The 18,064-nt window shown below is 43.0% G+C and overlaps 1 protein-coding gene across 1 annotated transcript in view; it reads right to left on the bottom strand.

The window, feature by feature from the left end:
- The window catches only part of LOC144668637 (pro-neuregulin-3, membrane-bound isoform-like), a 394,738-nt gene extending 376,885 nt beyond the window's left edge, over nucleotides 1-17,853 (bottom strand). The window contains exon 1 of the mRNA XM_078530880.1: nucleotides 17,187-17,853. Coding sequence (XP_078387006.1) covers nucleotides 17,187-17,658 — 472 coding nt within the window. The 5' untranslated portion in view covers nucleotides 17,659-17,853. The remainder of the gene's footprint in view (nucleotides 1-17,186) is intronic.
- Nucleotides 17,854-18,064: the final 211 nt, after the last annotated feature.

Below are 18,064 nucleotides of genomic sequence, written 5' to 3'. Positions count from 1 at the left end.
TGTGGCGAAATTGAAGCAACTAACAGAATATTGTGATTTCAATGAAACCCTGAATGACATGCTTAGAAATCGTTTAGTATGTGGCATGCAGGAAGACACTATTCAGCGAAGATTGCTGGCTGAAATCAAGCTTGATTTTAAGAGAGCGTTAGAAATAGCGCTGGCGATGGAGGGATTCACAAGCAATTCAAGGGGTGTAAAATGGCGTTGTTCTCCTAGTCGGGCGGGAACAGGCAGCTGAAAGTGGTGTGAAAAGCCAGGACTCCATCGCAAAGTGGGAAACAGCCCCCGCTAACCGTAAAATGAGAGGAAACAGCTTAGCAACTAAATTTTAAAATAACTTTCATCGATGTGGAAACAATCAGTCTTCTAGCGATTGGCAATTTTAAAAAGTAGAATGTTATTTTTGTCACAGAAGTGGACACATAATGAGACAGTGCAAAGCGAGGTTTAAACAGGCCTCCAAACAACAAACAAAGTCCAATGAAGTCTCTAGTGTAGAAGAGCCAGAAACAACCAATTGTGATATTTATTCACTATTCAACATGAAAATTGGAAAGACAGAGCCAATATTTGTTACAGTGCAAGTGAATGGTAAACCCTTAAAAATGGAAGTAGACATGGGTGCTTCTACCAATGTAATAGGAGAACACACTTTCAGGTATTTAAATAAAGGTGCTCAACAATTAAACTTGGAACAAACATCTGCCAAGGCAAAGAAATCCAAGTAAAAGGTATCACCAGAGTAACTGTTCATTATAGACACCAATCGGTACAGCTACCAGTGATGGTGGTGGAAGGTGAAGGACCAAGCCTTCGAGGTCGAAATTGGTTGAGGGAAGTTAACCTTGATTGGCCAGTGAGATTTCAAAAAGAAGCAAGAAGAGTTCCTGAGTTGGAAAAGGAACAAGGCAAGGTACTTCAGAAAGAGCCTGGAGGGTCCAAGGACCCCCCGCAACTGGATGAAAAAGGAGTGTGTAGCTATTCAGCAACCTGAAGAAATGAAGACTGTCTTAAACAACGACATGGAAGAACAGCAGAAGAAACCCAAGGAGACTCTGCTGAATAACAGAATTCAAGGTGAAGTGAGTGAGCTTCACAAAGAAAAGGAAAACCCTGTTGAAAGATCTTCACACACGACAAGGATCCCTCAGGTCAAAGTTTGTGCCTTTGGAAAATTACGAAGAGAAACAGGAAGGAATTAAACTCACTCTGAACAAACTGAAGAACCAGTTGGCAGAGAAGACGCAGCAATGTTCAAGTTTCCGAGGAAGCCAACAGGCACAAGAAGGAGACAGAAGAGCTGAAGAATCAGCTAAATGAAGCTAAAAAGGCTTTGAAAGCAAAAGTCGTAGAACTTTCCAAAATGTGAGTAGAGAAGTCATGGGTAACTCAACTACTGAACTAAGACAAGTTGAGATTGCATCTGAGAGAAGTCTGGCTGACAGTGAAGTCAAAAAGAAGGCCGAGGCTAAATTCTGTGGTAAAAACACACATAGAAAGAAGAGGCAGAATTACTTTGGACAAAACTAAGCTTGATACTTCCCAATTTGGTGGGGAGGTGGAGAAAGGTCAAGGGGACCAAACAGCGATTCATGATTTGCCATAGTCGTGAATGACAATTTACTGTTGGAGAAGCAGTATAGGTAAAGAATTTCATTGGAGGGTCAAAGTGGTTACTTGGTAAAGTAAGCTCTGTGACCGGACCATTGTGGTACCACGTGGAAGTGGAGGGCCGGATCACCCGTAAGCATGTGGATCATTCAAGTAAAAGAGAGATACCCCAACAAGATACTGTTCCACCTGTAACCATTACTGAACCAGAGGTTCCTGTTGAAGTTGCTCAACCAAGGACAGGCATGCCCAATGTCTCTTTCGGATTGGAAGACACTGAACTGCATGTGCCTAATGAGATACCTGATATTAATGTGGTTCCAATGGAGCTACGACGTTCCACATGGATCAGCAAGCCTCCTGAAAGACTGCACTTGTAATGTAATAACCTGTGTAAATATTGTAATGTCATGAGATAAATATCCTTGTAAATACAAAATGTACAGAAAATTTAAAGGGAGAAGGAATGTAGTAATCAAGGTTTGGATAAACGTAGGACTGTAGCTTTAAGAATAATCCTGTGTTGTAGGATCACATTATCTCTGTAAACCAATGTGTTAGCAGCACAGGGAACCTTTAGAGAGTGAGTTCTTCTTTAGTGATAGAGTTTGATGCACACGTGTAGCTGCTGCTGCTGTCTTGTAAATAAAGTTCAATGTTTCCACTCAGGAACATTGTCTACAGATCAACTCTATAACATAGGGACAGAATCAGCCTTCATTTATACAGGGAGAGAATCAGACTCGATATACACAAAGATAGAATCTGTCTTGAATAACACAGAAAGAGAATGTGTCTCGATATACACAGGGAGAGAATGAGCCTCAATGTACAAAGGTAGACAATCAGTCTCGATATGTTCAGGGAAGAATCATTCTCGATATACACTGGGCTAGAAGCAATCTCGATATACAGAGGGAGTGAATCAGTCTACATATGCACAAGGAGAGAATCAATCTTGATATAAACAGGGATTTAATCAGTCTCAATAAACACAGCAAGAGAATCAGTCTCGATATACACAGGGAGAGAATCAGTCCCCATGTACAAAGAGAGTGAATCAGTCTCAATATACAGAGAATCAGCCTTGATATATATATATAGACAAAGAATCATTCTTAAAATATAAAGGGAGATAATCAGTCTTGATATACACAGGAAGAGAATCAGCAACAATATACACAGGAAGAGAATCAGTCTCGATATACACATGGAGGGAATCAGCCCTCATATACAAAGAGAGTAAATCAGTCTCAATATACAGAGAATCAGCCTTGATATATATATAAACAAAGAATCATTCTTAAAATACAAAGGGAGAGAATCAGTTTTGATATTTACAGGCAGAATCAGCAACAACATACACTGGAAGAGAATCAATCTCTGCATACACAGGAAGAGAATCAGTCTCTGCATACACAAGAAGAGAATCAGTCTCTGCATACACAGGAAGAGAATCAGTCTCTGCATACACAGGAAGATAATCAGTCTCTGCATACACAGGAAGAGAACTAGCCTCGATATACACTGGGCTACACTCAGTCTCCTATGTCCACTGCAATCAACTCTGTCTCAATATGAACAGGCAAAGTTCAGTCTTGATATCCATAGATTTAAAATCCATCATCATGGGCACATGACGTGAATGAGTCTTGATACACATTGGCTGCAAATCAGCCTTGATATAGACAGGGAGAGAATCAACCTTGATACACACAGGAAGAGAATCTGTCTCGACATGCACAAGCAGAGAAGCAATTTCGATATATACAGTGAGCAAATCTGTCATGCTATGTACAGACATAGATTAATTCTTGACATACAAAGGGAGTGAATTTGTCCCAAGATACGCAGAGATTAAATCAGCCTCGATGTACACAGAGATTAAATCAGCCTCGATGTACACAGAGATTAAATCAGCCTCGATGTACACAGAGATTAAATCAGCCTCGATGTACACAGAGATTAAATCAGCCTCGATGTACGCAGAGATTAAATCAGCCTCGATGTACGCAGAGATTAAATCAGCCTCGATGTACGCAGAGATTAAATCAGCCTCGATGTACACAGAGATTAAATCAGCCTCGATGTACACAGAGATTAAATCAGCCTCGATGTACACAGGGATGGAATCAGCCTCGATGTACACAGGGATGGAATCAGCCTCGATGTACACAGGGATGGAATCAGCCTCGATGTACACAGGGAGAGAATTAATTTTGATATACACAGGGAGAGAAATAGCCTTGATATTCGCAGGATATACATACGCAGATGTAGAACCAGTCACGATGTACATAGGAACGGAATCAGTCTTGATATACACAGATATAGATTCATTCTCGATGTACAGAGGGAGTGAATTAGTGTCAATATACACAGGGGGAGAATTAACTTTGATATACACAGGGAGTGAATGAGTCTTGATATGCGCAGGGAGAGAATCAGGCTCGATATACACAGGGTAAGAATCAGTCTACTATGTCCACAGGGATAAAATCTGTCTCAATATACACAGGCAGAGATCAGTCTTGATATACAGAGAGATAAAATGTGTCATCATGAGCACATGTAGTGAAAGGGTCTCAATATACACAAGGATAGAATCAGTCTCAATAAACACAAGAAAAGGATCACTTGATCTACCCAGAGATAGAAGCAGCTTGGATATACACAGGCAGAGATCAGTCTTGACATACATAGTGATTAAAATGGCTCTTCATACAGATATGGAGTGAATCAGTTTTGATATGTATAGGAAGAGAATCAGACTGTATATACACAGATATAGATTCAGTCTCGATACACACAGCGAGAAAATCAATCTTGATATACACAAAAAGGAAATCAGCCTCCATGTACAAAGAGAGTGGATCAGTCTCAATGTGCAGAGAGAGTGAATCAGCCTTGATATATACAGACATAGAATCATTCTCAAAATACAGAGGGGGTGAATCAGACTCAATATACACAGGGACAAAATCAGTCTCAATATACGCAGGGATAGAATCTGACTCGATATACATAAGGATAGAATCAGTGTCCTTTGTCCACAGGGATAGAATCTGCCTTAATACGCACGGGCAGAGATCTGTCTTGATGTACAAAGGGATAAAATCCGTCACCATGTGCACATGCAGTGAATGAGTCTCGATATACACAGTGAAAGAATCAGCCTCAATATACACAGGAAGGGAATCAGCCTCAATATACACTGGGAGAGAATCAGTCTCGATATACACAGTGAGAGAATTAGTCTTGATATCCACAGTGAGTGAATGAGTCTTGATATACACAGAGAGATTCAGACTCGATATACAAAGGGCAAGAATCAGAATCCTATGTCCACAGGGATAGTATTTGTCTCAATATACACAGGCAGAGATCAGTCTTGATATACACAGAGATATAATGTGTCATCATGAGCAGATGAAGTGAATGGGTCTTGATATACACAGTGAGAGACTGTGGGAGTCTTAATATACACAGGGATTGAATCAGTCTTGATATACAACGAGAGAGAAAATCAGTCTCAATATACACAGGGAAAGAATCAGGCTCCATATACACAGAGATAAAATCAGTTAGCATCCAATAAATGAGCCGCGATATACACTGGGAGTAAATCAGTCTCGATATACACAGAGCTAGAGTGACTCTTGACATATACTGGGCTAGAACCAATTTTGATAAACACAAGGCTAGAATCAGTCTCGATAAACACATGGCTAGAATCAGTCTCAATATACACAGGCAGGGGTCAGTCTTGATATACACAGATAAAATCGGTCATCATGTGCACAAGTTGTGAATAATTCTCGATATATACTGGCAGTGAATCAGTCTTCATAAATGCAGGGAGTGCATCAATTAATATACACAGGTGTAGAGTCAATTTCAAAGTACACGGAGAGAATCAGTCTCGGTATACACAGGGTAGTTTCAGTTTCAATATACACAGGGCGAGAATCAGTCTTGATATACACAGCAAAAGTATCAGTCTCAATACACAACGAGCGTGAATCAGTATTGATTTACACAGGGAGATAATCAATCTTGATATGAATAGGGGATTGAATCAGTCTCGATGTAGTCCAGGGAGAGAATCAGTTTTGATACACACAGGGAATGAACCGGTCTCAATGTACCAAGAGATAGGATCAGTCTCAATATACACAGGGTAGAAATCAGTCTGGATATACACCAGGGATAGAATCGCTCTTGATATACACAGGGAGAGAATCAGCCTCAGTTTACATATACAAAGGGGGCGAATCACTCTTGATATACACAGCCAGTGAATCATTCTCAATATACACAGAGAGAATCAGGCTCAGTATACACAGCAAGAAGTTCAGTCTTGATATACACAAAGTATGAATCAGTCTCTGTATACGAAGACAGTGAATCAATCTCGATATACAGAGAGAGTGAACGTGCCTCGATATATATATAGACATGGAATCATGCTCGATATAGACTGGGAATGAATTAGTCTCGATATACACATACACTGAGTGAATCAGTCTCTACATACACAGAGACAGAGTCAGACTCGATATACATAGGGATAGGATCCGCCTCGATATACAGAGGAGTAAACTTAGCATTGATAAATAGAACGAAGGAGTCAGTCTCGATATACATAGGGATAGAAACAGTCCCGATATACTCAAGAAGAGAATCACTCTTGATCTACATGGAGATAGAATCAGTTTGGATATACACAGGCAGAGATCTGTCTTGGTATCCGCAGAGATAAAAATGACTCTTCGTATGCATATGGAGTGAGTCAGTCTTGGTATACACTGGAAGAGAACTAGTCTATATATGCTCAGATAAGAATCAATCAGTCTCGACATACACATGAAGGGAATCAGTCTTGATATACACAGAGAGGATCAGTCTTAATAGGTATAAAGAGCAAATCAGTCTCCATGTACCAAGAGAGTGAATCATTCTCAAAAATGCAGAGGGGGTGAAACAACCTTGATATCCACAGATATGGAATCAGTCTTGATATACACAGGGGCTAGAATCAGTCTCCTATGTCAACAGGGATAGTATCTGTCTCAAAATAAACAGGCAGAGATCAGTCTTGATATACACAGAGATCAAGTCCATCATCATGTACACATGCAGTGTATGAGTCTCAATATACACAGCCACAGTATCAGTCTCGATATACATTGGATTGAGTCAGTCTTGATAAACAAAAAGAGAGAATCAGTCTCTTTTCTTTATTCATTTACGGGATGTGGACATCACTGGCTAGGCCAGCATTTATTGCCCATCCCTAATTGCCCTTGAGGTGTTAGTGAGCTACCTTCTTGAACCGCTGCAGTCCCCCGATATACACAAAAAGAGAATCAGTCTCGAGATACAAAGAGAGGGAATCAGTCTCGATGTACACATGGAGAGAATGAATCTGTCTCAATATATACAGACATAATTTCAATCTCAATGCACACAGGTAGTGAATTAGCTTGGGTATACATAGGGAGAGAATCAGTCTTGATATACACAGTGAGTGAATGAGCCTTGATATACGCAGGGACAGGGTCAGACTTGATATACACAGCGACTTAATCTGTCTTGATATACACAAGGCAAGAATCAGTATCCTATGTCCACATGGATAGAATCTGTCTCAATATACACTGGCAGAGATTAATCTTGATAAATACAGAGATAATATAAGTCATCATGTCCACATGCAGTGACTGAGTCTCAATGTACATTGGTGAAACAGTCTTGATATAGGCAAGGAGTGTATCAGTCTCGGTATACACAGGGATAGAATCAGTCTCGGTATGCACAGGGATGGAATCAGTCTCGGTATGCACAGGGATGGAATCAGTTTCGGTATACACAGGGATGGAATCAGTCTCGGTATGCACAGGGATGGAATCAGTCTCGGTATACACAGGGATGGAATCAGTCTCGGTATGCACAGGGATGGAATCAGTCTCGGTATACACAGGGATGGAATCAGTCTCGGTATGCACAGGGATGGAATCAGTCTCGGTATACACAGGGATGGAATCAGTCTCAGTATACACAGGGATGGAATCAGTCTCGGTATGCACAGAGATGGAATCAGTCTCGGTATGCACAGGGATGGAATCAGTCTCAGTATACACAGGGATGGAATCAGTCTCGGTATACACAGGGATAGAATCAGTCTCGGTATGCACAGGGATGGAATCAGTCTCAATATACACAGGGATGGAATCAGTCTCGGTATACACAGGGATGGAATCAGTCTCAGTATACACAGGGATGGAATCAGTCTCAATATACACAGGGATGGAATCAGTCTCAATATACACAGGGATGGAATCAGTCTCAATATACACAGGGATGGAATCAGTCTCGATATGCACAGGGATGGAATCAGTCTCAGTATACACAGGGATGGAATCAGTCTCAATATACACAGGGATAGAATCAGTCTCAATATACACAGGGATGGAATCAGTCTCAATATACACAGGGATGGAATCAGTCTCAATATACACAGGGATGGAATCAGTCTCGATATGCACAGGGATAGAATCAATCAGTCTCGGTATGCAAAGCAAATGTGTCATTATCAATATACAAAGGCTGTGAATCAGTCTCGATTTACACAGGGAAAGAATCTATCTAGCTATAAATAGTGATTGAATCAGTGTCGATATACAAAGGGAGCGAATCAGTCTCGATACACACAGGGAATGAACCAGTCTCGATACACACAGGCATAGAATCAGTTTCAACATACACAGCAAAGGCATCAGTATCAATATACAAAGACTGTGAATCAGTATCAATTTACACAGGGAGAGAATCTATCTCGCTATAAATAGGGGTTGAATCAGTGTTGATATACAAAGGGTGTGGATCAGTCTCGATATACAGAGGGAGTGAATCAGTCTCGATATACACAGGGAGTGAATCAGTCTCGATATACACAGGGAGTGAATCAGTCTCAATATACACAGGGAGTGAATCAGTCTCAATATACACAGGGAGAAAGTCAGTTTCGATATACACAGGGAATGAACCAGTCTCAATATGCACGGGGGATTGAATCAGTCCCGATGTACGGGGGAGAGAATAAGTCTCTACATACACAACAAGTAAATCAGTCTCGATATACACAGGGGGGCGAATCAGTCTCAATATACACAGGGTGTAAATCAGTCTCGATATACATAGGGGGGCGAATCAGTCTCAATATACACAGGGTGTAAATCAGTCTCGATATACACAGGGTGTAAATCAGTCTCGATATACACAGGGGGGCGAATCAGTCTCGATATACACAGGGTGTAAATCAGTCTCGATATACACAGGGGGGCGAATCAGTCTCGATATACACAGGGCGTAAATCAGTCTCGATATACACAGGGGGGCGAATCAGTCTCGATATACACAGGGTGTAAATCAGTCTCGATATACACAAGGGGGGCAAATCAGTTTCGCTATATACAGGGAAGGAAACAGTCATGATGTACACAAGGAGAGACAATCTTAATATACACGGGGATATAATCTGCCTCGGTATACACAGATATAAAATCAGTCTTGATGTAAACAGAGTGAATGTGTTTCAATTTCCAAAGGGAGAGAATCCTTTTCGATATACACAGGCAGAGATCAGTCCTGATACACGCAGAGATTAAACGAGTCTTCATATACTCATGGAGTGAATCAGTCTCGATATACACAGGAAGAGAATCAGTCTTGATGTACACAAAGTATGAATCAGTCTCCATGTACGAAGAAGGTGAACCTGTCTCAATATAGAGAGGGAGTGAATGAGCCTTGATATATATAGACATAGAATCATTCTCAATATATATAGGGAGCGAATTAGTCTCGATATACACAGGGAGAGAATCAGTCTCAATATATACAGGAATAGGATCTACCTCGATATAAAGAGGGATAGACTGATCATCGATAAACAGAACACAGGTGTCAGTCTCGATATACAGAGGAATAGAATCAGTCTCGATATACACAAGAAGAGAATCACTCTTAAGCCACACAGAGATAGATTTACTTTGGATATACACAGGCTGAGATCAGTCATGATATACAGAGATTAAAATGACTTCTCCTATTCATATAGAGTGGATCAGACTATATATATATATATACATATATAGAATCTGTCTCGATATACACAGCGAGAGAATCAATCTTGATATACACAGCGGCTAGAATCAGTCTCCTATGCTCACAGGGCTAGTATCTGTCTCAAATTACACAGACAGAGATCAGTCTTGACATACACACAGATAAAATCCATCATCATGTACACATGCAGTGAATGAGTCTCAATTTTTTACATTCATTCACAGGATTTGGGCTCCATTGGCAGGGCCAGCATTTATTGCCCATCCCCAGTTGCCCTTGAGAAGGTGGTGGTGAGCTGCCTTCTTGAACTGCTGCAGGCCATGTGGTGTAGGTACACCCACAGTGCTATTAGGAAGGAAGTTCCAGGATTTTGACCCAGTGACAGTGAAGGAACAGCGATATTATTTCCCAAGTCAGGATGGTGAGTGACTTGGAGGGGAACTTCCAGGTGGTGGTGTTCCCATCTATCTGCTGTCCTTGTCCTTCTAGATGGTAGTGGTCGTGGGTTTGGAAGGTGCTGTCTAAGGAGCCTTGGTGAATTTCTGCAGTGCATCTTGTAGATGGTACACACTGCTGCTACTGTGCGTCAGTGGCGGAGGGAGTGATTGTTTGTGGATGTGGTGCCACTCAAGCGGGCTGCTTTGTCCTGGATGGTGTCAAGTTCCTAGAATGTTGTGGGAGCTACATTCATCCAGGCAAGTGGGGAGTATTCCATCACACTCCTGACTTGTGCCTTGTAGATGGTGGACAGGCTTTGGGGAGTCTGGAGGCGAGTTACTTGCTGCAGGATTCCTAGCCTATGACCTGCTCTTGTAGCCACGGTGTTTATATGACTAATTCAGTTCAGTTTCTGGTCAATAGTAACACCCAGGATGTTTATAGTGGGGGATTCAGTGATGGCAATGCCATTGAACATCAAGGGGCGATGGTTAGATTCTCTCTTGTTGGAGATGGTCATTGTCTGACACTTGTGTGACGCAAATGTTACTTCAGGGATGTTACACAGGGAGAGAATCGGTCTCTATATACACAGGGAGAGAATCAGATCTCGATATACACAGGGAGAGAATGAGTCTCAATATCCACAGGGAGAGAATGAGTCTCAATGTGCACAGGGAGAGAATCAGTCTCAATGTGCACAGGGAGAGAATGAGTCTCAATGTGCACAGGGAGAGAATGAGTCTCAATGTGCACAGGGAGAGAATCAGTCTCGATATACACAGGGAGAGAAGCAGTTTCAATACGCACATGGAGATAATCAGTACTGATATACACAGGGTAGGAACTAGTCTTGACATACAAGGGGCTAGAATCAGTCTCCTATGTCCACAGGGATAGAAACTCTCAGTATACACAGGCAGAGATCAATCTTGATATGCACAGACATAAAAAACAGTCAACCTGTGCACATACAGCCAGAGTCTCAATATACACTAGCAGTGAGACAGTCTTGATTTTTGCAAGGTGTGTATCAGTCTCAATATACACAGGGGGAGAAATAGTCTCGATACACATAGGGCCAGAATCAGTCTCCTATATCCACCAGGATATACACATACAGCCAATGAGTCTCAATATACACAGACAGAGATCAGTACTGATACGCACAGGGATAAAATCCCTCATGGGGAGGTGGTGGTGTTTAGTGGTTTTGTCACTGGACTAGTAATCCAGAGACCCAGGGTAATGCTCTGGGGACCCAGGTTCGAATCCCACCGTGGTAGGTGGTGGAATTTGAATTCAATAAAGACCTGGAATTAAAAGTCTAATGATGACCACGAAACCATTACCGAATGTCGTAAAACCTCATCTGGTTCCCTAATGCCTTTTAGGGAAGGAAATCTGCTGTCCTTACCTGGTCTGGCCAACATGTAACTCCAGACCCACAGCACTGTGGTTGACTCTTAAATGCCTTCTGATGGCCAAGGGGTGAACAATAAGCCAGTGATGCCCACATCCCAAGAACGAATTTTTTAAAAGTCCTGTGCAGATGCAATGAAGGAGTCTCGAAATACACAGAGAGAGAATCAGTCTTCATATGCGCGGGGATAGAATGTGTTTCGATATATGGAGACCAAGATCAGTCTTGATATTCCCAGTATAAAATCAGACATCTTGTGCATATGCAATGCATCAGTCTCAATATACACAGGGACAGAATCACCCTCAAACATGCACAGGGAGTAAGTCAGTCTCGTTATGCACAGAGAGAGAATCAGTTAAATATACACAGTGAATGAATGAGTTTTGAAATATTCAGGGACAGAATCAGACTCATTATACAGAATGATTGATTCAGTCTTGATATACACAGGGAGACAATCAGTCTCGAAATACAAAAGCAGAGATACACTCTCGATATATACAGGGAGAGAATGAATCCCAGTTTATACAGGGATGGAATCAGTCTCAATATATAGAGGAAGTAAATCAACCTCAATATGATAAGGGAGAGAATCAGTTTCGATTTGCACAAGGAATGAACCAGTCTCGATGTACACAGCCAGAGAATCCATCTCGATACACATAGCAAGAGAACCTATCTTGATATACACAAAGAGCAAATCAGTTTCCATGTACAATGAGAGTGAAACATTCTCAAAATGCAGGACAGCGAATCAGCCTACAGATATAGAATCAGTCTCGATGTATACAGGGAGTGATTCAATCCACAGGAATCAAACCAGCTTCAATATACACAGGCAGAGATAAGTTTTTAACATACACAGAGCTAAAATTCGTCATCATGATCACAAGCAATGAATAAGTCTTGCTATACACAGTGAGAGAATCAGTCCCAATATAAACAGGGGTTGAATCAATCTTGATATACAGAAAGAGAGAAACAGTCTCGATACACACAGGGCTAGAATCAGTCTCCTATATCCACAGGGATAGAACCTGTCTCAAAATCCACAGAGATAACATCTGTCACCATGTGCACATGCAGTGAGTCAGTCTCGCTATACACAGTGAGAGAATCAGTCCCGATATACACAGGGATTGAATGAATCTTGATATACACAGTGAGGGAAACAGCCTCCATGTGATACAGGAAGTGGATCGGTCTCAACATACACACAGACAGAATCAGTCCTGATATATACAGACACAGATTCATTCTCAATGTTCAAAGGAAGTGAGCTAGCCTGGATATACACATGGACAGAACCAGTCTCGATTTACATAGGGACAGAACCAGTTTCGAAAAACACAGAGACAGAATCAGTTTCGATATACATAGGGAGTGAATCAATCTCCGATGGCCCTAGGGATCAAATCAATCTCAATACACAGAGGCAGAGATCAGTTCTTAATACACACAGAGCTAAAGTCAGTCATCATGTGCACAAGCAGTCAATGAGTCTCGATATACACAGTGAGAGGATCAGTTTCAATATACACAGGGAGAGGGTCAGTATTGATATGAAGAGGGTGCGAATAAGTCTCGATATACACAAAGGCAGAGAATCAGTCTTGATATACGCAGTGACTGAATCAGCCATCATGTGCACATGCACTGAATGTGTCTCAATATACACTGGGAAAGAATCAGTCTCAACATACACAGGACTAGAATCAGATTCCTGTGCCCACAAGAATTGAATCAGTCTCAATATACAGGGGAAGGGATCAGTTTTGATATACACAAAGCTAAAATCAGTCATCATGTGCACGTGCAGTGAGTGAGTCTCGATATACATGGGGATGGAATGAGTCTCGATATACACAGTGATAGAACAAGTTCAATACAGAGTGCAGGCGGGCATGCCAAAAACAGAACCAGGTATACCGAAAAATGAGGTGCCAGCTGGTGAAGCTACAACACAGGACTACAATGAGGGAGAGAGTGACATCATGGTAATGTCATTGGACTAGTTACAAAAAAAACTCATCTGGTTCACTAATATCCTTGGGGGAAGGAAATCTGCCATCCTCACCTAGTCTGGCCTACATGTGGCCCCAGATCCACAGCAATGTGGCTGACTCTCAACTGCCCTCTGAAATGGCCCACAGCGAGCGACTCAGTTCAAGGGCAATTCAGGAGGGGCAACAAACGCTAGCCTTGCCAGCGATGCCCACATCCCATGAAAGAATAAACATTTTTAAAATGCCAAACAGCGAAAGCAGCAAGCGATAGTCAGAGCTAAGCGATCGCACAACCAACAGATCAGAGCTAAGTTCTGCAGTCCTCCACATCCAGTCCTGAATGGTGATGGACAATTAAACAACTCACTGGAGGAGGAGGCTCCACAAATATCCCCATCCTCAATGATGGAGGTGCCCAGCACATCAGTGCGAAAGATAAGGCTGAAGCATTTGCAACAATCTTCAGCCAGAAATGCCAGGTGGATGATCCATCTCGGCCTCCTCCGGAGGTCCCCAGCATCACAGATGCCAGTTTTCAGCCAATTCGATTCCCTACAAGTGATATCAAAGAACGGCTGAAGGCACTTGATATTGCAAAGGCCATGGGCCCTGACAATATTCCAGAATGGTACTGAAAACCTGCTCCAGAACTAGCCATTGCTAGAGCTAAGCTGTTGCAGTACAGCTACAACACTGGCATCTACCCAACAATGTGGAAAATTCCTACAGGTCCAGTCCACAAGAAGGAAGGCAAGTCTAACCCAGCCAATTACCACCCCATCAGTTTACCCTCAATCATCGGCAAAGTGATAGAAGGTGTCACAACAGTGATATCAAGCAGCACTTACTCAGCAATAACCTGCTCACTGACGCTCAGTTTGGATTCCCCCAGGGCCACTCAGCTTCTCAACTCATCACAGCCTTGGTTCAAATATGGACAAAAGAGTTGAACTTTGGAGGTGGGGTGAGTGTGACTTCCCTTGACATCAAGGCAGCATTTGACCAAGTGTGGTAAAAAGGAGCCCTTGGAAAACTGGAGTCAATGGGAATCAGGGGGGAAAACTCTCCACTGGTTGGAGTCATACACAGCAAAGGAAAATAGTGGTGCTGCTGGAGGTCAGTCATCTCAGTCCCAGGACATCACTGCAGGATTTCCTCAGGGTAGTGTCCTTGGCCCTAATATCTTCAGCTGCTTCATCAATGACCTTCCTTCCATCATAAGGTCAGGAGTGGGGATGTTCACTGATGATTGCACAATGTTCAGCACCATTCGCGATTCCTCAGATATTGAAGCAGTCCATGTTCAAATGCGACAATATCCAGGCTTGGGCTGACAAGTGGCAAGTAACATTCACGCCACACAACTGTCAGGCAATGACCACTTCCAGCAAGAGGGAATCCAACCATCGCCTCTTGACACCCAGTGGCATTACCATCATTGAATCCCCCACTATCAACATCCTGCACATTACCATCGACCAGAAACTGAACTGGGCTAGCCATAGAAATACTGTGGCTACAAAAGCGGGTCAGAGGCTAGGAATCCTGCTGTGAGTAACTCACCCCCTGACTCCCCAAAGTCTGTCCATTATTTAAAAGGTACAAATCAGAAGTATGATGGAATACTCTCCACTTGCCTGGATGAGTGCGGCTCCAACAATACTCAAGAAGCTTGACACCATCCAGGACAATGCAGCCCACTTGATTGGCACCACATCCACAAACAGTCACTCCCTCCACCACCGACGTACAGTAACAGCAGTGTGTACCATCTACAAGATGCACTGCAGGAACTCACCCAGGCTCCTTAGGCAGCACTTTCCAAATCCACGACCACTACCATCTAGAAGGACAAAGGCAGCAAATCGATGGGAACACCACCAGATGGAAGTTCCCCTCCAAGCAACTCACCATCCTGACTTGGAACTACAGCGCTGTTCCTTCACTGTCGCTGGGTCAAAATCCTGGAGCTCCCTCCATAACAGCACTGTCAGTGTTCCTACGACACATGGAATGTAGTGGCTTAAGGCAGCTGCTCACCAAGTTCTCAAGGGCAATTAGGGATGGGCAATAAATGCCCTCCAAGCCAGTAACGCCCACATCCCATGAAAGAATAAAAAAACAAAATCTCGATATACACCGGAAGTGAACCAGTTTCAGTACACACCGGGAGTGAATCAGTCTCAATACACACAGGGATAGAGTCATTCTCGATATACACAAGGAGTGAATCAGTCTCTATGCACACAGGGATAGAATCATTCTTGGTATACATAGGGATGGGATCTATCTCGATACACACAGACATTGAATTCTTTTCACTATATACAGGCATTAATCATACTATTTGAACCTAATCCACTATATATGGGGGCAGAAATAATTTTGATATACAGTGACATTGGATCAGCCTTTGTTTTGCAGAACATGGACCACCACCACCCTTTCCCATTGTAAAATAGAGGAAAGTAATGTATGTAAAACTGTATTTTTAACACCATCAGAATGGAGACCAGTCAGCACACATTTATTTAAAATCTGAAATCTGCAATGTTTTGTGGTTATGCTGACTTTGATTGTTTATTCCTATTGCAAAGCTAGAGCTGACCCCAAATAATGATGGGTGTTAATTCTTTAATTCGCTAAAGAATGCAGCACACACACACACAGACTCCTACACACACACACTCTCTCTCTCTCACACACAATCCCCCACACACTCCCCCAACACAGTCACACACACTCCCCCCCCAACACACACAGTCCCACACATTCTCCCCCAACACACACACTCTCACAAACACACACACACAGTCCCACACACTCACCCCCCCCAACACACACACTCTCACAAACACACACACAGTCCCACACACACACCCCCCAACACACACACTCTCACAAACACACACACACAGTCCCACACACTCACCCCCCCAACACACACACTCTCACAAACACACACACTCTCACAGACACACACACACAGACACACACACTCCCCCTACACACACACAAACACACTCCTACATACTCCCCCATAAACACAAACACACAGACTCCCACAAACTCCTGCTACACACACACACACACACACACACACTCACAATCACACACATTGAAACATACACAAACTCAAACATTCACACACAGTTTCACTTATATTCAAACACACATTCTCACAGACACACATACACCTACACACACACAGCCTACACACACACACACCCACAGACACGCAGACACTCCACAAACACTCAGTCACATATACCCAAGCACACAGAAACTCAAACATTCACACACAGTATTACTCACATTCACACACACACCCACACAGTTACACACACCCACAGTCACATACACTCAAACACACACAAACTCAAACATTCACACCCACACACACTCATGTTCACATTCACATACACAATCTCACATCTCACACACTGACACACACATTCAAACACATACTCACATACCCACAGTCACACGCACATTCACTTACACACTTACACATTGAGTGTGCAGCTCTTACATTCCAACATTTGCAGAATATTGAGATCTGAGTTACTCACGAAATTTGGGTCCGATGACAGAATGGATCTCAGTGGTAGATTCCCCCGATTTTATTAGTGTCCAGGATGGTGTGGAGTCGTGCAGAAAGAATTTGCTTGAAGAGGTAGAAAAGGGCACTGCCTGCCAGGTTGGTACATGTGAAACAGTTGGGGTGAGACGAAAAGGCAATGTGCCCGGTACTGTGGGGGTGAGGGGACCAGGTGGAGTCGTTGTGGGGGTTAGGGGGCCACGGCGGGCAGTGGTTGTACCGTGGGTACTAATCCTGGGGGTGAGTGAGATTGTACCCCGGGTACTCACAGCCATAGTACTAACCATGGTATTTGTACCAGTGTACATGGTAGTGGCCTCATGCTTAGGGAAGGAGCTTGGCTTCGAGAGGAAGATAGGATCCTGTCCAATGCGGTTGGACTCCAAGTTGTCTGAGGGCACATATTCCTTCACCGAACCCACAAGAATCCACCTGAGCAACATGAGACTGAGTCCCAGCCCAATGAATCCAATGAGAAGAGGAACAATGCAGAGCCAGGTTTGTTGGCGAGGCCACACAATACAACCACTGCAGTGCAATTCCCTGGATGGTGGAGAGCTCTCCTGCTCTTCTGTCGGATTAGCACCTTCCGAGTCTCCAGGAACGACAGGAAAAACAGGTGGAGCTGAAGAGATTGCTCCTTCACTCATCCTGTAGAGAATGCCAAGCCCTCGAGCCCAGAGACAGACATCAGGAATACATGGCCAGGGGATCGACGAATCCGAAACACAGACAGGGTAGCTGCATTTGGAAGAAAATCCTGTTTTCTGTCAGCAGCCAGTCAGTTGGTCATGGAGTATTCATCTACCCCCAGTGAAAGGTTGGCAGCGCTGGAGGAGATGCTGAGTC

The sequence above is a fragment of the Cetorhinus maximus genome, chromosome 27, assembly GCF_964194155.1.
Source record: "Cetorhinus maximus chromosome 27, sCetMax3.hap1.1, whole genome shotgun sequence".
Classification (NCBI taxonomy): domain Eukaryota; kingdom Metazoa; phylum Chordata; class Chondrichthyes; order Lamniformes; family Cetorhinidae; genus Cetorhinus; species Cetorhinus maximus.
This window is presented reverse-complemented; position numbering and strand designations above follow the sequence as displayed.